Source organism: Chaetodon auriga, chromosome 4 (assembly GCF_051107435.1).
Source record: "Chaetodon auriga isolate fChaAug3 chromosome 4, fChaAug3.hap1, whole genome shotgun sequence".
In the NCBI taxonomy this organism is placed as follows: domain Eukaryota; kingdom Metazoa; phylum Chordata; class Actinopteri; order Chaetodontiformes; family Chaetodontidae; genus Chaetodon; species Chaetodon auriga.
The window spans coordinates 6,756,480-6,780,627 of NC_135077.1; the positions used below are offsets into that span (position 1 = coordinate 6,756,480).

Below are 24,148 nucleotides of genomic sequence, written 5' to 3' on the forward strand. Positions count from 1 at the left end.
TTTTGACACACAGCGCTGCTCTGGAAGACACATAATTAGCATAATGATGCAACCTGCTTTTGCGGGTATTGTACAAATTCCATGATAAACTTGCAACTAACGAAGCAACAACAACAAAAAAATCCTGACTGGACAGTTGGAAATCCAACCTTGGATATAGGCTAGCTTCAGGGGAAATAGTCTATCCCACAGAATGTGTTTTCAGAAAAATACAGTTACTTTTAACAACAACTAATTTTATACTCTTATTTTGAAGCCCTCCTTCCTACGTTTTCCGGTCCTGTTCGTCGCTATTTGCCGGTAGCTTGACTCCTCAGCGTGATAGGAGGGGACAACCGTACACGGAGCTCATTTCTGCTCTCACTTTCGCTGCCGCAGAGCGTGTCCACCGGTACCGATGAAAAAACTTAGCCGTATCTCGGGGAGTATTTCATAACCCGGGCTCACCATCCTCCCACATGCGCTGACACGTCTCCAGATATTACACACATCCCGTCGGTCGGCGGAGGAAGCGTTTACTCAGCTGGTTCGACACATTGTGAACACAGAAGAGACGGGGAGAGGGGGAAGATGTTGCTGAAGGAGTACAGGATATGCATGCCCCTCACAGTGGAGGAGGTGAGTTTCCTAGTCTTCTTGAAACACTTTTTTTGGGGGTGTCATTGTTGTTCAAACAACTCTTAACGGCTAAAACGTTGCACTTTGATGCTCGGGACGTGCGATCGGAGGTTACGTGAAGTGGAAGAAATCAACTTTAATACAATTCAGATAAACTTCACATCTCATGCCAAAAACTGTATGATCACTACTTCTTCAATCCTCCTTAAATGCGGCATGTTTCAGAGAGATGTTAATCACTTTCACTGTGACCCCATGACCCCCACTCTGTTATTTAAGTGATGGATCTCCATGACCTCACTGATCAGCACCCCTCAAGTCACACTGGAAGACCGTAGCAATGTTGTGGTTTTAGCACTGTTCCTCTTTCAGACACACATTCTGCCACACACACACACACACACACACACACACACCCCACACACACAACCCCCCCCCCACACACACACACACTTACATCTAAATTGGATTGCATTAAATTCATGCTGCCCTATTGGTTGCACATGATGGCACTAACACAGTGCAGATCAGGGCTCTGTGCCCTTCCTGTTCTTTAACCGTGTGAAGAGCTGCACGGACTGATATCAGAGAGAAAAGGTGTACTGTCTGTGTTCATGTCATGTTTGTCTGTTAGGTCTCAGACTCAGTCTAAAATTAGAAGGTGAAGATGATTGCTGTCCTGTCCTGTCCTGGCACGCACGCTGTTCAGTAGAACAGCACCGTCTCCGCTGCTTGTGTTGTGATGCGTGAGGCTTGTTGTTGGTTTTCCTGTAGCTCGTCGCCAGGTGGAATAACGGTCTGGCACATCCTGCCAGTGCTGTGTGTGTCGAGATGAAAATCCTGATGAGCCCTGGTTGTCTCTGAAGAAACGTCAGAAAGCTTCAACAAGCAGCGCCGGCAGCCAAATCATCCGCATTTTACATTCAATCAAGTTTATTTTTAGGAAGGAAAGGCAGAGATGGAGGCAGATAAAAGGCTGTTTGCTTTCAGATCTCTTACACATCTTTTCACATTTCCTTCCCTTTAATCTCTGACTGTTGATTTCCACCAACACGTGTAACTTGCAGCTATCGGCAGCAAGTTCATGCCTATTTTAAGGGCTGTTAGGAGGCGTTCTGTGGATTGATGTGGAACGAGATGCACCCCTGCTTTGTGTAATAGGCTGACTGAATGACTGCACATTTACACCAAAGTCTTGACCGCCACCGGTCTGCCAGGGCTGTACTTTCTCAAGCAGTGAAAAAGACTCACACCACTGACTCACACAGAAACCGGCTGTAAAAACGGAAATGGCATCTTCTTATATAAAGGTGTTGAGGGAAGGATGTGAACGCAGGTCCTGTCGCACATGCTTTTAAGTATTATTACGTTGTGTGTGAGACACTGCATGTGTGTGTGTACGTGTATGTGTGTGTGTTATGTGGCTGTTTGCATTCGCACACGCCTTTTCCCGTTTCGTAAATTAACCTTGAGCCTTCACCATGTGTGAACTTATGTACAGATGGCTGTCACCAGAGGCAGGAGCACTGCGTTTAAAGGCTCAGTCTGTAATCAGAGGTGAACGAAAGGGTTATCCCACCACCAAAACTCCAAATACACTTCAGATTCATTATGGCCAGGAACTAATGGACCGAGCCAACAGTAAGGCTGCCTTACCACCACCTGCTGTACTACTTCCTGCCACTATAAATTGCTCCAGAGAAAAAGACTTCCTTCACAATGCAGGCCAGACGTAAACAGGGATGTCCATGTCTAACTTATGATTACACAAAGAAGCCAGTTCAAGCTGTTAATAACTCTCTGTTTGTCAGCTCATGTAGGATTTTTATTACTGGTTTGCTGTAAGGTCATGAAGGTTCACGATATAATGAAGCCAAACGGGACACTCTCTTTAACTGCTTCTCAAATGCAATATAATTAGACGTGATGTGCACACCGTACATCTGTGGGATGCCACAAGCCACAGCCATAAGCTTTCACTTCATACTGAGACTGTAGCATTTAAAAAGGGGATGGGTGCGTTAGCCCTCCACATTTCAGCAAACGAAGAGGAGAGCGGCTACTCGCTACTGCTCAGATCAGCACTGCGCTTTGCTTCCATCTGTTATTTTTCTGTTTTTTTTTTTTCAAAGATAAAGCCCCGTTTGCATGAATCCCAGGAAGCCGGGGCGTCATTGTTTGTCCTAACTTAGAAAGAAGCCTCCTTACTGTTCAGAGGAGGAGGTGGCGCTTCGGTCTGTTTGTTCTTATCATGGCGGCACACATTGAGCAGAGGGTCATCCCTTGTCTCCTAAAAGTTGAGTCAGAGTTTCCCGTCTGTCCAAAGGGACAGGAAAGATGGAATGAAAGAAGGGTGGATGGATAGATGGATGGATGGCGGGTTAAGGATAAACTGCTGTGTGCCGACTGCTATGGGGGTTAGGGGACAGGGAGAGGAAAAGGATGGCAGAGAGGACGGAAAGAGAAGAGGGGAGGAGCGGGGGTGATGAGGGAAGTTCTGGGAGATTTTTTTTTCTTTGAAATTCCCCTGGGTCATGCACTAATACACTGTGTGTTTGTGCGCTTAGATTTGGAGTCATAGGGACATGCAAGGTCACGTCTCTCTGTGTATTGTCTCTGGGAAGAGATTACTGTCTGCTGCTGGCTGTGTTGCGTCATCTCACTCTTACTACTGCAGATGTTGGACCGGCTATCCTTACACTGTTTATACAAGTTTAACAAACGCAGTGCACACGGAAGAAACCATTTAGCAATACCAGAGCGTATGAGCTGTTCCGTGAGCCTTTATTCTCTGTCCTCTTAATCATCTCCCGCCTGTCTGGGTGTGTGTCTGACGTGCTACTCCTGCCTTGTTTCCCTCCGTTTTCTTCATTCACTTCATTTCCAACACGTCCAAAAGAGAATTTGAACTGATGACATCGCTTCTCTCTGTGGAGCCTTTGGGTTTCTTTAAGTGAGGGGAATACTCGGACATTTTGATCAGATTGGCAGGAAATAAGAGGAAACTGGATAAAATAATCCATCTTCCGGCACCTCCAACCCTCATTAGATGACACATTATATCCATAAGCCAGCGTGTAAAAACAAGGTGTGGTTCTGGCTTGTTGTCATCTGGAGTTCTGTTGTTACTGTGACCTTGCCAGGCAGGCAGGGAAGTCATTGTTCCTGGCCAAGAAATACTCTTGGATATTACCAGACTCTCTGTTTCCCCGTTTTCAGTCTTTCTGCTAAGAAAAGCTAACTGGCTGTAGCTTCAACTCTTAGCAAGAAAGTTTTAAACTGTCCACACTTTGGACTCTCAATGCGTTATCACTGTGAAAACCAAGACAATAGGAAGGATCTTACATGCAGAGACAGGGACGTGACAGCTGAGCAGTGGTTGCAGTTTTACCCAAATAGCTAAAATATCTATTTTCCACCGAACATTGTTGGCATCTTGGCATGCATTTCACCCTTGTCCTTTCGAACTGATCCTTTAAACCCCTTCATTCAAAGGGAAGCTTGGAAACAACCCATGCCTTTAAAACCACAGACTGATTGCTGATTTCTGGCAAGGTTGCTGACCTGATTACTCATCTTTTAGGTGCTTTCCGTGTCAAATAAATACGGAATTTTTCCCAAAAGTATCCTCCCTGCAACATCTGAAGCACAGAAAAACAGTCCTCCTCAGGTCTAGATAGGTTTCGTAATTGCAAAATCAGACATGAGAACACTTGCTGCCATGAAGTTTGATGTTCGCTGTGCAGTGAGACGGGCCAGGATGACTCAGTATAACCCAATCAAGAAATTCAGGTCTGGATAAAGTTTCTACCTTTCATGGAGTTCAGCCACACTGCAGCTTCTGTGTTGGAGTATTGGTTTAAAGTTCCATCTCAGACAAGATTTAGATGTAACTCTAACCAGAACCACTTAGCCAAGAAATAATCATTTTCCCCTCTTGGTCCCTCAGGGCTCACTCTGCTCTGTTCTTCTCCAGTGAGTGGGGCCATTCATCAGCCACGGCGTCCATTTTTTTCCTGGAAAGGACAGGCAGGTGATGCATCACAGGAGACACGGACAGATGTGTTCCCTCTCCTGTCTACCGTTATGTCTTTCTCTGCTGCAGTCCCTCTCACTTCAACCTCCCTGTCTCTGGCCGACATGCCCTTTTTTTCCAGCTCACGAGAAAAATGCTGACATTGTCCAACCTTTTGCTGACCCGAGTCACCGTATGTCGCCCATATTCACCCTTAATGTGGCCTTTGTTGATGAAGTTTTCATCACAATGTGACTTTCCTACTCTGGTAGCTTTGTCTGCATGGTGGAAAGAGCACAGCAGACTGCTTAGAAAGACCCAGATGGTCCCAGCTGAATAATGTTTTCACCGGAGCATGGATTCATTCCTGGGCTAACAAAACGGAAACAGATCTTCATTGCAGAAGGCCTCTTTTTTTTCCTCCATTAACCGTAGTGACTCAGAGCATAATGACGTTCAGCGAAGGCTAGGGAAAGAGACACGACGCCCATTCAAAGTGGAATTAGCTGAACATCCACGTGTTTCGAGTCTATCTGATGAAGTCAGTACTTGTTCTGCATGTTGGCTGAATGGTTGTTTAAGGGGCTGTGAGCTCTGGCAATAACTGAAGGATTATAGATACATTAGCATTTGATTGTTTCAGACTGTCTGTTTTTCTGTCCTGTTGTACACACAGTAAACCCAACCAATGCCCACTGTTCAAATCAGTGAAGTCCTCAGAGCAGTTTGGGGGGATAACTGTAGAAATGGGAGAATGTGGGGCTGGCTGCTTGGATGAATGCTCGGATGGATGGCTGCTTGCTCATGCCGGCGTAAGCATCTCTGCAAGCAACGCTCTTGCCAGAATTCATTAAAGAGTTGCGTATAATGTAGTGTGCCCCACATTAGGCGCAAACCACACACCGTTTATTCACCTTACTAAAGCCTCATTTGGGCTCACACTGTGTGTTGCAAGTGGCACACCTGCACCTGCACAGCTTAAGATATGAAAACACACACACACACACACACACACACACACACACCACTGAAAGCCATTTGTCTAAAAGCAGCTGGTGCACAGAAGCGCAGTTAACACCTGATGCAGCGGTGTTGTATTTTAGTGGACCCATGAAGAACTGTAATAGGATTAGAACTGCTGCGTCATCCCAGGAGGGATTATCTGTCATGAATGTACATAGAAGCGTTCATGTTGTACAGACATTGTATCAACCATCAAGCATGACATTGACAATTTGAACCATTTCACGTGATGCTACCTTCCATGGCTGGAGGCATCATTAAGTGGCTGAATTTTTATCCAAGTAGAATTTTGACAAAAGGCAGTTTCACCAGTGTTGGTCGTGTCTCTTCGCGTCTTTACGTCATCGATGTTGGTGAAAAACACATGAACTTTTCGGGGATTGCTGGTTTGTTAAAACCTCCTTTTAATAAGTACTCTTTAACAAGATTGGTCGCCATTGTTCAATCCAAGAGCACGTTTCCATGACGGCAGCAGTTAATTTCATGTAACCACAGGCGGCGAGGGTTGAAAGGCGCTGAGGACAAACATGCTTTAGCTCAGTGAGAACAGCAGGCTTCTTCAAATCAAACTGTTCTTTCTTTCTTTCTAAATAAGGAAGACAGTGTCCTTGGAGTTGTGGATGTTCCTGCATTCACAACGTGTGATTTGATGAAATGCACCGTGAAACTGTGCAAAGTGGCTGATTATTGATCACAGAAGGAGAGCTTTCCCCTTCTGTGCCCGTCCAGAGGGAGGTCAGGGGTCGTGATCAGTCAGTGGGATGTTTGTCCACAGGCCGGCCTCACCCTTGGATTTGGGGTTGAGCTCCTGTCTCCCTACTTAAAGCTCCAAGGCACACAATGTCCATTTTATTTTTTCACAAGCACTGCTCCCCCGTTCATTCAGAATATTGTTTTCTCTCTCTGTGATTAGACACCTCCTACCCACTCCAGCGTTTGTTTAGGAAATGGGGCCAGTGAGACGCTGTTTGTTTCTTTGGTGTCATGGTAAGGTGCCATGCCTTTCTGCCATCTGGTACACATGACAATGTTGTGATTCAATCAACATCCCATTTGCTGCCATTTACTCTTCTAGAGGAAACCATCACGGGTTGTGATAGACCATTATCCATTCTCATTTCCTAGATGGGTGTGTGCGTGTGCGTGTGTGTGCGTGTGTGTGTTGTATCAGAAAGGCTGGTTTCACACTCTGGAGACGAGCTGTTTCAGTGCTGTGTCTGTGTGTGTCTCTCTCTCCTGCACGCCCACACTTTGAGCGTGCTCGTGTCTTTTATTTAAAGGTAACACACACACACACGCGCACACCACAGGGGCACATCATCGTTGTCTTATGAGCCGTTCAGCAAACTGTACTCTGCAGCAGCATCCACCAGTCCAGCGTGGAGATGCTCAGATGAAGTCAGTGATGAACTCGGTGTGCTGGCGAAGCATGACACTGTTTCCTAACGTGGAGAAAGGGAGTCAAAGCCTGATGATGGCTTTCTGACGTGCCTTGAAATGAGTGTTGCTTTTTTTCTGCTCTCTGTTCTGTGTAATAACATTGGTTTATTTAGCCTATTGCTTTAAAGATAATCCGTTCGTTCTGACAACTACGACAGGTATGACTTTATTTTCAACACTAATGGTTCAGGGTCAGTGACCTACTTGTAAAACATCTCGGGGCATATTTATCCATTGTGGATAACAGCACCCTTTTTCAAAGTAAGTTATCTTCATTATCGCTTTAATTTTGTGTTTGCTCAAATTTTGCCGTGAAACTGTCTTTTTTCGTCATGGAGAAAACGAGGAGTTCTTCCACCACCACCGCTGCTCCAGCAAATCACAGGAGGAATAAGAGCCATTTTCTAACAGCAATCACAGTCTGAAGGCAGCTGCTAAATCTGCAACGTGTGGCTGAAAATAGAGACAAAGCAGCAGATTCTTTAGACCAAAGCCACTCTTCTTGCCTCGTTCAGTGTGGACATCTTCACAGAAACTGCTTTCTGGTGCTAACACAGGTTCACTTGCTTAGACCGTGTCCTCAGATTGGCTGCAGTTGCTGAAATTAAAATGAAGCATTAACTTTGCTGTTTTGCTCTACATCAACACGACAGAGGAACTTGAAGGATTGGCCTTATATCTGGTCTTTCTTGTAGTCCTGAATAGAATAGTAATGTCACCCAAATATGTACAAATACGGTAAAAGGCTGAGAGGCTGGATAGAAGATGAGTGTGGGTTAGTGGAATTATGTGAGAGGTGAAGCTTCACAGCCTCTTTGCAGTACTTGACATTACAGACATTCATTTGCGGCGCTCAGCCAAGCACCTACAAGTGCATTTGCACACATTTCTTTGTTGTTTATCAGAGGAGATTCCACAGATGACATGGAATAGTTTATTCTTTGCCTGGATGTGTTCTTTTTTGGTGACGTGTGGAATGATTGGTCAGTGCCAATGGCTGCAGGGCTGTACTTATACCACCAGGGAAGCAATACAGCATCAGAAACGGTGATAGGGAAGTTGATGAGGATTATGTAGTAGTATGATTCTTATGTTTCATATTAGCACATCATTGAGACCTGGGGGGTGGGAAACTTGAGATCTTGTCATAGGATATTATATGAATGTTAATCTTGATGAGGTTTTGCCTCAGGGGGGATTCACTGTCTGGATACTCAGCTGTGCATACACACAATGACAGTATAGATAGATTTTATTTATATGTATGTATGATGTAAGGCAAATTCCCCTCTAAAGCACTTAAACACTGCACAAAAATTAATGTCTGATGTCCAATTTTCTCTGATTTCAGGGGAATTTTTTATTACTTCTATTACTGTTATGGCTGCAGCTGAGGATTTTCATTATCAATTAATTGCTGATTATGTTCTCGATTAATGTCAGATTGTCCCATTGAATTGTCTTAGGCCCAAGGTGACATCTTACATTGTCTTGTTATGTCCAGAATCCCCAAATGTTCCCTTTCACTGTATACATAAAAGGTACACCATTATGAGTCCAGATCCAGAGGATGTTTGCTAACCCCAAACATGCTAACTTGCAACATGCTAAATATGAACTTTTCAACTTGCAAACATGGAGCATTTAAATTGCCTGTGTTAGCATGCTAGCATGTAAAAAGTTACATTATTAAATGTCGTCATATAAATAACACACTAATTGTTGACTTTCATATGTTGACATGCTAATGCTAGTATTCTGCTGACGACGTGGAGCTTAGCAAACAAAGCGACCACTCTGACGGTGTCACCTTCAGGCCAGACTCCACATAAAGCTATGGTGATTTTTCATCCAGCCAACAGTTTGGTTTTCTAGTGCGCAGTGTGAGTGTAATGTTATCATATCACACAAACATGAGCCTCAAAGAGCTGCTAGACTTTTTCTACTTTTGGTTTTGTTTGTTCCAGAAGTGAGGGTTTGTTATTTCTCTTCATCTCTCTTAAATATTTTATCGTGTCAAGTGTCACAGCATATCACAGTCAGCCACCTCAGTTTATTTACTCCATTTGCACTAATGCAAACACTAAAACCAAATCCAAACCTCCAAATGATTTTTATGAAAGCTCTGTGTGTGTGTGTGTGTGTGTGTGTGTGTGTGTGTGTGTGTAGGTGGTGTCTCATATGTGACACCCATGTGCTTCCACCGTGCATGAATTGGAGCCTTTTGCACCATCTTCATTCTGTGAGAAGTGAGCCATCAGCTATGCTGCTAAGCTGCTAAAGCTATGTGAATGGATGGATGGATGAATGAAAACGATTTGTACTGGTGTTACAGGAGAGCCACATTGCTCCCAAATGACTTGATCTCTAAACTGGTGGTGTTCTGCCCTCCACAGCAACACCTACACTTTCCAGTGATAGCTTTTACTGGCGCATGCACCCTCTGCAGGCCAACCCCCATTGTTACCTGTCCTGCCACAACCGTGTTTCCACAACCCCTTTGTGTTTTATGAGTTATTGCACAGATCCCTGCCAGGAACGTCTAGCAATACACTGAGACAGAGGACTGTCTCTTACATGTCCACTAGCGTTGTCTCGGTGAACATAGTGAAGCTATTCTTCAGAAGCATATACTTTTGCATTCATTTCTATTAATAGGAGATCTTTCTGTAATGCTCCATCTTTGGTTTATTGCTTAAAATAGCCGCCTGTTTGCCTTAAGCTATGGGTTATTTTCTATGCTGGAAGGTTAACCGGCCTCTACTTTGCCTTTTATTTTGTTCAAGGTCGTCTGAATATGAAGCACGCTCCAATGTCCAAAGGTGACCAAACGCAGCAGACATAAGCATTCAACAATAACAAAAAATTTAATCGATGAAAATAATGCACAACACATCAGACAATGTCCATTTTTTTCCTTTTTCATCAAACACTTCCCGTTGGACCGTAATCCTGTGCTCAGGCCAGAACGCGACCTTCTTTTATAGAGGCTGGGGAGAAATATTATCACAAGGTCCACACGAACACACCGTGGAGCTCCACAGCGAGACTGAGGCTTCTAATATCTCCATTACTTCAGCAAACGATAGCACTGATAGCGCTACCACTTGAGCCTCAAAATGTCCTTAAAGTGGCCTTGTGTTTATTTGGCTACGTTATCAGCGGCCGGCCATGCGCTGTGTGCTCTGACACTGATTAGGGCTGCACTTGTATTGCTAACTGTTTGCCTTTATTTCTGACTAGCTCTTACCACCGCAGGCTATGAAGCGCGAGTTGTCATCTGATCAAATTTAATTTAATGTTCTGGCGGTCCTGTCTTACCCACTGTGGTTTCACGTGCGTGTCTTTGTGTGCGTGTTCACAGGCGCAGACCTGATGTTTTTTTTCTTTTACAACCTGTTCTTGCACAGTAGCTGCGAGTCTCTGCTTCAGCTCCACTGAGAGACTGATGCAAGTGCAGCAGAAGGGGAGGCACAGCAGAGCATGGAAAAGGAAAATGAGAGCCTTCTTCTCCCTTCTTTTGCTGCCTCTTTGGTCTGCGGAGAGATGAAAAGGAAAGATTTACCAGAGGTTTACCAAGATGGGATGAGAGTAGACAGATGGAGATGGTGAAAGGAGGGTCGGCAGAAGCTTTCGAACGAATCACCTGCTGTAAAAGACATGCGAACGGGAAGAGGGAGACAAAGAAAAGAAGAGGTAGACAGAAGCTTGAGTTGTTCCATGAAATATGAATATGGGCTGAAGAGTTCAGAAGGAAGTCATCTACGGTTTAATGCAGCCAGTGGTTTCTGAGGAGCTCATTAATATTGTGTCAGGGGGACTGCGGCTTGTTTACAGAAGCATTAAAGTGATGTAATTCCGACAGCTTTAAAAGATCTCATGAAAACGAATGCTCTACTGTATGTGTTGGTTTTCTGTGTTTGTTTTCCAAAGCTCTCCAGGCTCTTTAAATTGAAGCCGGTCAGGCTTAAGTCCTTAGCTGTGTCAGTGCTCACATGCGTGCAGAATAGGGTGAGTGCGCTGAAGTGGCTCCATTTTGTAGCTGCTGTTGGAAAGTTTCAAGAGGTTTGCTTTCCGTCCTGCGTTGAGGAGGATACGCTCAGGATAAGAATACACTCGTGCACGCTGGTCATCATGCTGTTCTGCTATGCCTCCAGCCTACGCACAGGTGCATCTTTGGAAGAACTATCAGCTCAGCCCACACATGCACAGACTTGCACGCACACATACACACGCACACAAATTAGACAGGCTGTAGATAGCTATATGCTGACACACTTCATTATCGTCTCTCGTTTCCATGGTAACCAGTGCCATCTATCCCTACCATTACCCCCATAGCGGAGTGGATTATAGTGATTATAGTGTAAGGATAACCATCCGTAGGATAACTGTCAAATAATGAGGCAGATGATGGAGTCTTGCCTTCCCTCAAGTCTGGGATTTAGCACCAAGCATTTCCTTTCAGTGTGTTTGCTGTGTTTTATCTTCGAGGGTAAACAGGCTGCGCTGACATTCCAGGTAAACATAATCTGCTGCTCTCAGGTGGTCAAATGTTGCTCGCAGAATTTGTTTACAAGAACGTGATTTCATGGGGTTGTTTATTCTTATTAAGCGTTCGGTTTAAATGCAGCCAATTAGAATCCTGCGCGGTGAGTGTTCCCTTTGTGTTTCGGCAATATAGAGATTATGTTTTGTGTGGTTTTAGCAGGAGTAAAACTATTGACTCGGTGAGGCTGCAGCAGTGCTTTGTGCTCAATGCATTGATAAGATGCTCACAGTAACAACGCTAACAGTTTCACAGCTAACAGTTAAACTAACAGTTAAACTTTGGAAATGACAAAAAGGCACATGTTCATAGAGTCTGTAGAGAGAGACAATGACTAGATATAATTTTAAGGATGTTAAAAAGATTATTGAAATGTTTCAGTGGAAAAAACAAGTGGAGTATTTGAAATTTTAAAATGTGTTTGGGGAGATCTTTAATTTCAAGGCAATCCATCCAATCGCTGTTGAGACATTTCATTCAGGGTCACAAATATCAAATGCATGGTGGTGCTAGAAGAGAAGTCAGCCATCACCAGAGTCAATAGGAAACATACAAATGTTCTTAATGACTAATCCACATGGTCGACACCTGGAAGAACACGTTTTAAAAAAATGATCCCGTAGTAAAGAACTCCAGCCGTCTGCAGCTGTGTCATTTGAATGTCATGGAAGGCAGTACTGTGTATTTTTCTCCCACGGAAAAATCTTAATGGCCTTCAGCCCACTGTGTGGCAGTTAGCATCTCAGCGGCGGCAAATCTGTTTAAGTCAGGAGAACAAAGATGTCAATGGGTTGTGCTGCACAGGTTTGACACGGAAGACTGCGCTGCGTTCAAGTGGTTATAATGACAACAGTGACATTTAGTGTGGCGCATCATCATCATCTCCCAGGTATCCTGTGTTTGCTAAAAGTAGCAGCTCGAGTGCAGTGTTTTTTTTTTTTTCTTCAGGCAGAGCTATCTACCATCCAAATACAGAAGAGCTCCCATGACAGCCATTCTAGGGCAATGGAAGAGATTCAGAAGTGCACTGGTGTCACCTGGAAAATGAGCCAGTTTGTCTCAGTTCCCACTTGGTTTGTTTTTCTGTAAAAGGTTTTCAAGGGACGGCAGCGTCCTGCGAGCCTGGGAGAGATGTAAGGTCAATATTTCCTCTGTCACGTCCGCACGAGGGAATTGTGATGAACACCGAGATCATCGTCATCATCAACCCACTGAATGACTGCTGAAATGAACTAATAAACTCCATGTCTTATCTTAATGGCCTCACGGTGATGGCTGATGTTCAGTCAGTGTGGGACAGTGGAGGGGGAGGGAGGGGGAGGGAGGGGGGAGGGAGGGGGGAGGGGGGGGGATGTCAGGACTGAATCACCGTCGCTCACATGATTGTAAAGTGTAAATAGGTCACATTTTCAACTCTTCTCAGAAGAATAAAAGTAAGGATTGATTTTTTTTTCTTGCTGATCATGTGGATGTCTGGATGTGTGTGCGTAGCATGTGTGTGTTTTTGTCCCCTATTTGTGGTTGTTGTCTTCAGTGTAGTCAGCCCTGACCATGGCTGATTCCTAGTGTCATTTAGAGGATTGGGGAGTGAAAACGCCTGCTAAGATGTATCGACTGGCGCAAGTGTGTGTCTGTGTGTGCACAGGGAAAGAGAGGACACCAGAGGAACAATGTTTGGAGGAGCAAGAGTCAAGATGTTCTATTCATTTAGATAACAAGAGCATTAATCACAGTGAAGGTTCCAGGCAGTCAGTTCATGTGAAACTGATTTTTTTTTTTAAGCACATTGGCTCTCAAAAAAGAAATGTGAACAATAATGACTAAAACATTGCTTTCCTCACTTTGTAAAACAAAATGTGACAAATAAATACATAGATATAAATGTACCGAATTGCTATTTATTATTGAAATAATAAACATTTGTGCAACTTGGTGAAAAAAAAAAAAATCTTTGAAATTGACCAGGATTCCAATTCAAGTTCACACCTTCTAAGTGCAGCAGCAGACTGATCAAGAAATAAAAGTCGACTTGTTTTTTTGCCAGTTAAATGCTTTTAACGTGAAGCTGCAGCAGTAGGAAACGTTGGGTTGGCATCAGCAGTCGTTTAAGACGGCATTTTTTCTGGGAGTGTCCCCACAGACACCCAGTTCGTATTACTGCAAATAAATGTAAAGCACTTCACAGACATCAACAAACACAGACAAATGTTTGACAGGCGAATCTTTGAGATTGCTACTTTAAGCATATAAAGCAACAAGAATTTTAATTGTCACCACAAAGTGGAGCTCTCTGTTGATGACGGAGGCTACAGAGGGATTCTTGTTACATGTGGTGGAGTTATTAGTTCCTGCCTGACCCTCGTTAAAAGAACCGTGCGGCCCACAGACCAGAAACATGTAGTATTGTGTACGCCGAGATTGGCATAATTCATATTTCTATTTTAACTTTTAAGAACTTGATACCTTGACCAGCAATACCATACTGTCACTGTAATAATGCCAAGAAGCAGAACTGCAACCCTGATTCCAAAAAAGTGAGGACACTGTCTAAAATATGAATAATGATAGTAGTAAGAAGCAATCTTGGAGATAAGTTTCATGGTGTAAATCTGGGTCAATTGTTTGGTTTTTTTTTTGTGCATATTTTCAGTAAAAAATACTGGTTTATTTTCAGTCTAAACAGTGTGAGCCTGACTGTTTGAGTAAACATGAGTGTGCCGCGTGCAGTCGACTTGCAGTCATGTTATAGCAGATTTCTGGGTATCAACGTCCTCGAATTTCAAACACATGCTATTTGGGGCGACCGACATGCATAAATTGCATAATACAGCTTTAAGGTGCTTACCGTGTGTGCTTCAGTTTCATAGTTTCCATAACAACAGTGTAATGTTTCTTGACGGCTATCCTAAGTGTACCAGCGAGTGGAAAGTCGGGGGAAAAAACAAAACAAAAAACACTTGAGAAGGTTGATTTGTATGCACAAGTCCCATTCTGTTCATCTGAAGGTTGTGGTGCAAACAATCTAAGTGTGCATCTCATAAAGACTATCTCCTCTCTCTTTCATCACGGTTCACCCTCCTTTCACTTTCCAGGTTTTACAGCCCTGGAAAGGCAAACAAGGGGCAGATGTGCCAGCTCTTTAAATAGACCTAAAGAGGTCTTAACAAGCAGCCTGCTCAAGTTAAAGTCCAGCTGCCCCTCGCGGCCCTTCAAAAATTCCAGAAATCGCATACAATTACTCTAATTTATTCCCAGTTTATTGTATGTTCCCTTTTTAAATGAGGTTATTTCTGTTTCCGCTGCTGTTTATCAGCTGTAGAAGTGCTGCTGCCATTGCTAAGGAGGCATTATTACTGGAGGAAACAGGAGAGCGGTGCAGGAGCTGAAACATATTTAGCACAGTCCAAACAGCTACATGCAATTTTTCTATTTCCTCTGCATTTTTTAACATTTGAATATGCACCATGAAAGTTCTCGGGAGCCCAAGAATCTGACAAAACTAATGCCAAAGCAGAATTGGGGTTATAGCTGAAGGTTCACGTACCTGTTCTCGGTGCATTGAGCCTCTTTCTGCAGCTTCTAAAGGCTGCATGGACTCTCTGACATGATTCATCCCATAGCGATCGCTCGGTGCTTATTTTTTTACTCTCCAGCTTATTGCTTTCTGACCCAAAATGTACCGTTTGTTCGGTGCTACCACACTGCTGATCACTTCCCACACACACTTCTTTTCTCGTTGCGCATGCTTCCATGTTTTTGCGTGCGTATGAATCACTTTCATCCCACATCCTTCTCTCCTGAGGGCGACCCTTTTCAAAGCCCTGTGCTACAATCCCAGAATTCACTGAGGGGGGAGCAGGGAAGGGCTGTTGAATCCTCTTCTGGTGTCGAAAGTGGCTCTATGAAAGTGTTGCATAGAGGCTATGCTCCTGAAAAATCCACATGCACAAATACAGGTAGACATGCAGTAAACATCTACATGTGTACAATATATCCATTTACAGAAACACATACACAGAAAACAGCATGTACACCCTCTCTCTGCCCACTAATCAGCTTTTTCCTCCCAAGCTGACCTCTGAATTGCATCGGCCTCCCTCTGTGCCCTTGAGGGACATATCCTGACATGCTTTTGGTTGGTTTGTACCGTTTTTGTCTGTTCTGCTTGGATCAGTGATCATCCAGACCAGTGAACGACTTATGCTCGTTGTGCCTTTTGTTTCTGCAGGAGTGTCACACTGAAGGGGTGAGCCTTTCAAAAAGGCTCATTAACAAGCAAGACAGTGAACTTCATGTGGGAAAACTGACAGATAGGCGGCTGAGCTGAATGAATACAGAGGGCAGATCAACGAGAGATGCATTTTAGGTCGATGTTGTGCTTCTGTAGACCCTGAAGGTCACTCACAAAGCAGCAGTTTCAAACTTATTGTTGTAAAAGAGGTTGATACACACAAGGCTTTTCACTTTTTCTGTCATCTGTAATTATACTATTTCACCTTCACTTGTACTAGAAAAGCTGGCTTTTCCTGTTTTATTCTCCATAAAGCAGTTTACCTTGTGCTGTGCTGATGGCAATGCATTCGATTTCCTGCAGAATCTGTCCTCCTGAGCAATGGAACATACTTTTACAGGCAGCTAGTCATCAAAGTTACAGCCTCTTTTGTTCATGTTAAGTACTGGTGTTCAGAAGTTAATGTGGTCAGGATGAGGTTAAAATAATGCACGTACTGTAGCGTCTGTGTCAGTTTGAAATGGAAAGAAAGAACGAGGCGGTAGTAAAACTGAGCCAAGCCACCGTTTAACCTTTCGGCGAGGCAGGAATGCTTTGCTGGGTAATTAATAAGATATAGTTCTGTCCTGTCTCTGTCTAACTCCAAACATTTTCTCCTTCGAACTTCCTTCCCCTCTGCACCCCCAGTGATGTCATTGCACACAGCTTCTCACACACACACACACGCACACACACACACACACACACACACACACATACATCCTGATGCACACACTCTCATGCGCTGGCCAAGACTCAACAGTGCAGATATTTTGGAAAAAGCTGAGTGATTTCCTTGAAATAAACGGAAAAGAGAGGCATGGCTGCCGGCCTGATTTGGCCTTAATAGGGCTTTGACGTCAGTTGGAGGCAAAACTGAAAGCTTCACTTGAGACCTTAATAGAGGACCTCTTGCAATCCCTCCTTTTGCTGTGAAGTCGATCACACTGGTCACTCCTGCTGGGGCCTATCTTGCTCTCAGAGTGTATAAACATTAGCTAACTGAACACTAACTGTGAAGTCAATGGCGTCACAGTTAAGTATTTTGCATTTTTCATCATCATAGTTTTACATTGACTTGTTAGTAAGAATATCATAGTTTTGAAAACCATTATAATGATAATAAAGACGCTGCTTTTCCTTTGATTTGCCTTTATTTGAGTTTTCTGACTAACTTGGATCCCTAGATTACATTAGGCAGTCAGCTAGATGGATTAGTATTACCCTTGAGGCCGTCTTTGTGGATGCGTTTACTATATCTGTTTCTGGGATTGACCCTAGTCGTGGGTGTGTGTGAAAAGCACATTTGCAGCATTCTTGCCGATGGATGACGCAAGCAGCTGGTCAGCAAAGTGGGAACGGGTCCAGAGGGCTGAACCGTATGCTGAGGCTGAACGTCAAGTTCTCTTTGTTTGTTTACCTTCCCCCTTCCTTCATCGGGTGGCTTCACTATAGGGCTGAATGACTGATTCACGTTATTTTAACAGATCATGCAATATATATCATGATTTTAGTGACAATGGTGATTTTTGCATTACATAGATATTGCGCTTCGGGCCATATTGCGATTTTGATGGTATTTCGATTAATTGTTCAGCCTTGCTTCAATGCTCAGATGAAGGCATGGAGAGAAGGAAAGAATGAAGGGAGGGAGGTTAGGGAAGGCAGGAATTCAGGAGGAGAAAGAAAGATGGGGGAAGGAAAAGAAAGAGGAAAGAAATGAGTTACAGCCAGTCTGACATCGTTGACAGCTGAGAGGAAGTAATTTGTAGAAAGCTGAGGTGGTGCCAAAAAGAAAGTTGGCCTCAAGTGCAGCCTATAACACAGTACATCTGGAGTATGTTTCCACCCTAGACTGTCCGTATGTGCAGAAAGCTGGAAAAACTGCATAGTTTTATTAGTTTTCATGAATATGTTCCACCTCTAATTTTTAGAATCTGAAACACTTAACACAACATTTGCAAAGCAATCCAAACTGGAGACAATCCTGAGACTGCGGGCAGTGAGAAAGGGGAAGTCGGACATCCAGAACTATAACGTTTACCCACAGTAGTGCTGAGGCTCGGCTGTGGCTCTGCGTTCACCGCAGCAGTTGCTCCTGCCCGCCACACAGAAAACAAATGAAGATACATGCTTTCAGCAGTGGTCGTTCATGTGCGGCTTATTTGTGGTTCAGCATAAAACCGAACCGTGACGTCACATTCACCAAGCACATCAGTTCAGCGTCATGGAAAATCAGCCCGGGCACACACTTGGGTGTGGGCACATACATGTGGCTGCCTTTCGTGGCGTAGAGCCTGTGTGTGCGTGAGAGAGGGGGCACCATGTTGTTTTTATTTATTCATTCCAAACGTTTGTACGTCATCAACTATTAATGTGACCGCAGTGACCGACTTTTGAATCATTATTTAAAGCAACAGTCTTATTTAATCAAGATTGCCATACAATATATGAATGATTGGATGTTTTCTGTCAGCATAACTTTCTTAATCTGTCTTTATATTTATATGCGTCCTTAAAGTTGGGCTCGAACCACTTCAAAACCTCACATAAACCTCCGTCTCGTGTATCCTGCTTCAGGCCTTTTCCTCAAAAAACGCTGTCAAACATTTACGTGTACACACTGGAGTCCTCTGTGAGGGTCTTTTCTGGACAGAAGCATCAGGGCAAAACAAGGGAAGTTACACTCTGTGGTAGAAATTCTTTAACATAACCGTCTTTTCTTGTTTTAACCCAAACGGAGACGCCATGCCATGCCCATATTTTGCAGGGTGTTTGTGTATATACAGTGGTTTGTGTGTGTGTGACCCGCGTAGGTCACAGTTAATACATCTGGTTTGATAATGTCACCTTGCTGTGTTGTGTTTAAGATCATCACCAGGTGTTTATAGTGTCCATACTTTGTGACACAAAACTCACTAATGCAAGTGTCCATATTCCACCTGCTCAGTCTGTTCCACCTCCTTTTAATATCGTTTTAAGTGCTCGCCTGTCTGTGTCTCATGCACTACCTCCTTTCAGCGGATTGTGTTTGTCCTTGGATCAGCAGTCCCTGTTAGCGACGCTGTTGTTGTGGAAAACAATTTTTCTTCGGCCATGGAAACACAGACGGACAGAAGGTCAAGGACGTTCAGACGGAAGCCTTTAGAGTCAATCAGCACACCGTGCCAGCTGCTTTTTGTTTGACATTTTGGCTGCAGAAGAGTCAAAGTGGCTTGATGAGTCAGCTTCTTTTTGCTGGTTGACCAAACAAAAGAGAGATGGCTGAAAACCAAGACACTGTCTGATGCAGGTATGTCCCTGGAGTTTTTACGAGCTGCTGCAAATGTTCACTGGAAACGTTCCTCTTTGTTCCCCGTTGTGTTTGCTTTTGAAGGGGAAAAACTTCAGTGCAACATTTGGTCACCAGCGTTGGAGATAGAGAGCCAAGGTCCAGCGTAACATCCGGGCTAGCTGCGAGCTCAGCAATCTCAGTGCAATCTCTCACTGACTAAAAATGGCCATAAAAGAGCTTCAACTCTCCAAGGATGTAGTTTTTCAAAAATTTCAAAGCTTTTTTTTTTTCACCTGGGCTGAGCAAAGCCAATGTTCCCTTTCATAGAAGTGATCCCAGGCTACCGCTGGCTTTGAACTGAGAGCCAGCCATTAAGTAATAAATGTCCTTCGAGTGATTTACAGGCACTGAAATGTCTTGTCTTGGCTCCGTTTCTGGCCACCTCGCACCTCCATCTCTCTCTCTGTTGCTTTCTCTCGTCCTCGCTTTCTTTCTGACACACACACAGACGAATGGTTCACAGGCACCAACTTAACGCTCCAGGAAAAAAAAAAAGACAGACTTCTGCAAACCTTTAATGCACTTTTGCTCCGCTGCCTGAGTCCATTGCCAGCAGTTTGAACCCACTTGTTCCTGCCTGCTCGCAGGTGCTGCCACTTTTCTCTCTCTCCTTGTCTTTAAGCCTGTATCATAAGACCCATGTAACAGCAGGACTATTAGTTCTTTATACCTTCAATGGATGAAGTGTCACTCTTTGTGGTGGGTCACACTACAAGCTGACAGATGCACTGCTACCATCCTTCCTCCTTCTAAAGTTGTTAAGGCTAATGCCAGTAGTAAACAGTTGCTTATTTTTGCATCCAGCAGATATACAACAACATGAGCATTTATTTGGAATCATGTTTCAAACAGTCTGAGGATGTAAGTCCAGTGTTCACTGCTCGTTTTAACTCCTGTTTGGTGCAGGGAGGTGTAGCACACAGCTGGTGTATCGGGCTTTTTTTCTGGGTACAGGATTGATGAAAGCGGTGCAACTGGCCAGTATAGTGAAGAAAAGCTTGTCAAACTGGAAAGTTGGGTGATAATTCGCCATGACTCCGGCACTTTCACATTACGCAGATTGGTTTGATTTGATGTTAGTATCAAAAATATTCATTCATGTGGCTTATACTCATATTAGTGTTAGCAGAGCGTCAATCGGCCAGTTATTTGGACGTATGTCAGCTTGGATCTGAGGATCATGAATAGTCAGACTTGAACGCCATGTGACTGCCCTGTGTTTGGAGAATGTCTGAGTCACATGGTCTTCATGCAGTTTCAGTGGCTGATCCACTGCGGAGCCAGCAGCGGTCAACAGGGGATAGAAGCTGACTGGTGATTTTTTTTTTTTTTTTTTTTTTGTCATTTCAATTTTTGTTACTCAGCAGTTTGTCAGAGGGCCTCTGTACTCAACAGTGTCTCAGTGTGCCTTGACGGAAATGTCTGAGATTCTTGTTGCATCAGTTTTCACTCCGAGACAGCTGAGATAACTGTGTACAATACATCCCAATCTCACACACACACACACACACACACACACACAAAGTGGGCTATCTCTGTCTCATTCTCGCTCACAGATGTTCACAGACAGTCACCTCTCCTCAGGGAGCCACTGCAATGGACACTCAATAAAGAGAGCTCTATTGATCTCCCTGCAGGTGGTGAGATAAAGTAGGGCCCGGTACGGCTTCAATAACACACTTTGCTCTGTGTCAGCCTGTCATACGGGCTGTGCAGCCCTCAGGCTGCCCCGTCACACGGCCTGTGTGGCGCACAGCGCTGCATGTGACTGACACTGAGACTGTTGTCATGACACGGTGGCTGACTGATTCAACTTGCTGACTTACACATATCTGCTGGTACTGTAGCTCATCATGTCGGTGGCTCGAAACTCTCTAAAGGCTCGCTTGTCTTTAGGTCACAACCCGAGGTGATGAGAGGCTCCCACAGAAGATTTTTCAATTTTCTGCATTTTGTCAATGAGCCCTAAGATTGGAAGGACTTCTTTAAGCCAGTGTTTCCAACCACTGTGCCGTGGCACATAAGTGTGCCGTGAGAAATCATCAGGTGTGCCATGGAAGACTATCCACTTTCACCTGATTGGTGCTCTAAGGCTTAGAGCAGCGGTCCCCAACCACCGGGCCACGGACCGGTACCAGTCCGTGGGTCATTTAGTGCCGGGCCGCACAGAGAGACTAAACAAAAAATATTTTATTGATCATCAGAGTCTGAAAGAAGTCTTATTGTGGAAATCAGGTTCATCCGCCTGTGCCTCTGTACACAAGTCAAATCGCTCATCTCGGTACGTGATACGGTAGTAAAAAAGTAAGCCCGCAAGCTAGCAAAAATGAGTAAACAACAAACGACTTTGGAGAGCTTCTTAGGAAGGGGAAAAGGCCAAATGATGAGACAGAAGAAGAAGAGCCTGCAACTTCCAAGAAAAAGAAAGCTGCATTTAAGAGACAACATCAGCAGTCCTACTTAAAATGCGTGATTCTCACACACCAAGCCTGCTCTGCGTAATATGTGGCGACAGGCTCACAAAGGCAATGAAGCCTTCTCGTTGAAGAGAAACAAGCACAGGGCTTCCACTAATTACAACAACTGCATTCAGGGTAATATTGAGTTGTATTTTTGCTAATTTGTTTTTATTCGTTTCTATGCCGTTCGGCAAATTATTGCTTCATGTGAAACCGGTCCGTGGCGCAAAAAAGGTTGCGGACCAATGGCTTAGAGCACCAATCAGGTGAAATCTTCCTGTGTGTCCTTCTTCAATTCCTGCAAGGATATTGGCTTTGTGTTCAACTAAACAGACCCAGGTTTCACACTGAGTAAGTAAATTGAGTAAATTGAGAGTAGATTTTCATTATATTTCAATAAATATACTTTTTGTGACATTTTTGTTTGGTGGTGTGCCTTGTGATTTTTCCAATGTAAAATATGTGCCGTGGCTCAAAAAGGTTGGGAAACACGGCTTTAAGCATTGCCTTGTTGGAGATGTTGTCTGGGCGTGATACATTGGCACCATAGAGATCAATATCGAGGTGCCACAAGCCTTTTATTCTTTAAAGCCTTTTCAGACGTCAGTTGTTTAATGGAAATACTGTGTATGTGAGTTGTAGTTTACTTCTGTGCATGGAAACCGACAAGCCACTCTGTTCCATTTAATGTTGGTGCTAATGGATGACGGGAAGAAACCGGCAGGCTCGTTCATATCATATTTTCTGTCAGTGCTGTTTTCAGCTGACTTTGCTTTGAAATGTTAACTTGAAGTCTTGAACTGAATGATTGCTGCCATGTTGGTGATTTTCACAGGATCGTATGTCTGTGACATGTAATGGAAATCAGCATGGAAATCCCAGATTAGAATACTCAGACTAGAGGATTTGGACATAACAGGGATCATGGGATTCATGTAGTTTAATCCAAAACACACAGACAAACGCTTGTCTATAAGTGGCCTGTGAGAATGGAGGCCACAAACAATGAGCCCAGTAAGAATGCAGAAATCTGGGAAATAGGGAAGGGAGAGAAGTCGTGTGTTAATGGAACAAAATTATCTTGTTGTCCAACATTCCTGACACACTGTAACCCTGCTGACTGGTTGTTGAGAGCTCTCTCTCTCTGTGTGTGTGTGTGTGTGTGTGTGCGCGCGCGCGTGCACGTGTGCGTGTGTGTGTGCACGCGCGCCTGCAGTAGCGCGCATAGTTCTGAGTTTTATCATTATTTTAATTTATGATCCGGAGAAATTTCAAAAGCTGCCATCTGCTATCCCACTTCTGTGCAACCTCACTCTGATGTAAAGACATGCTTTGAGGTACCTCTCCTCACCTCTGACCTTGGCCCATCACCATTACCATGGAACTTGCCATCAACCACCAATTAGCCAGTTCCTGGAAAAGGGAGGCCATTCTTTGCTTCCCGGAAAGCTCTGTGGTGTTGCAAAAGAAAGGGAGAGGGGCGATTTGGAAAAGCTTCGATTCCCATATTGATACAGAGCCAACTGAGCTCATTTCTATTCTTCCACTGTTCCTGGGCTTTCAAGCCTTTTCATCCTTTACTCTTTGCTCTGTTACCAGGCAGTGGGTCAGAGGGTTTGTACTTCAAAAGTTTAAATGGTGGAATGTAAGTAGTTTTACGTGAGTATTTCAATTTCATGCTCCTTTCTAAATCTACTCTTTATACAACTAAAAGTAGGGGTGGACGACATGACCTAAAATTGATATGCTATTTATTTATTATTTTTTTTATCGTGGCTGTATAATATCATCAATCTCAAAATGTAATAACTTCACACAAACCACGCAGTACACTCCAGCTCGCGTGTCTGTATTCCCCTGCAGGCAGGAGCCCAAAGATTGGTGTGTGATGTCCTTTTATCTGCTGCTCATACATGTCCTTGTATGGCAGCGGCGTTGCTTACTGATCCTTAGCAGCTGCAGCAGAAAGCTGCGCTGCGTTTGAGCTCAGAATCGCTTGAGGAAATGTAGCTTGTGTGGACACCAGCACGCTACTTGAGTGACGGGAAAAAACAGTTTCCCACGTCCGACCTTCTGCTCTGGTCACGTAATTGGCTTCAAATGAGGCTTAACGTTCACACAGTTTCTCTTGACTGTCTCTCGATATTAAATACGCCAATATTGCTCCAGCATGTGGGTCTACAAGAGATGATACTAGCCACATTAGCTGTGGAACGTGCTAATGCCAAATTCAATGGGCTAACCAGCAAACTAAAGCAACAACAAAGACTTCTGTATTGGTTCTTGTGGCCAGCAGCAGAGGAATTCCCGTGCGTGCTTCCACATCTTTGTGTGAGGTATGTGTGGCTGCATGTGACTCCTGTGTCGCCTACCCCTAACATGAAGTAGTTAAAATGTGCTCCACCTCCACCAGCTGTAACATTAAAATACAGTGAAATAC

At 44.0% G+C, this 24,148-nt stretch overlaps 1 protein-coding gene across 1 annotated transcript in view; it reads left to right on the top strand.

The window, feature by feature from the left end:
- Window positions 1-346: 346 nt before the first annotated feature.
- The window catches only part of LOC143319459 (cytoplasmic phosphatidylinositol transfer protein 1-like), a 67,633-nt gene continuing 43,831 nt past the window's right edge, over window positions 347-24,148 (top strand). Inside the window, exon 1 of the mRNA XM_076728467.1 lies at window positions 347-618. Coding sequence (XP_076584582.1) covers window positions 571-618 — 48 coding nt within the window. The 5' untranslated portion in view covers window positions 347-570. The remainder of the gene's footprint in view (window positions 619-24,148) is intronic.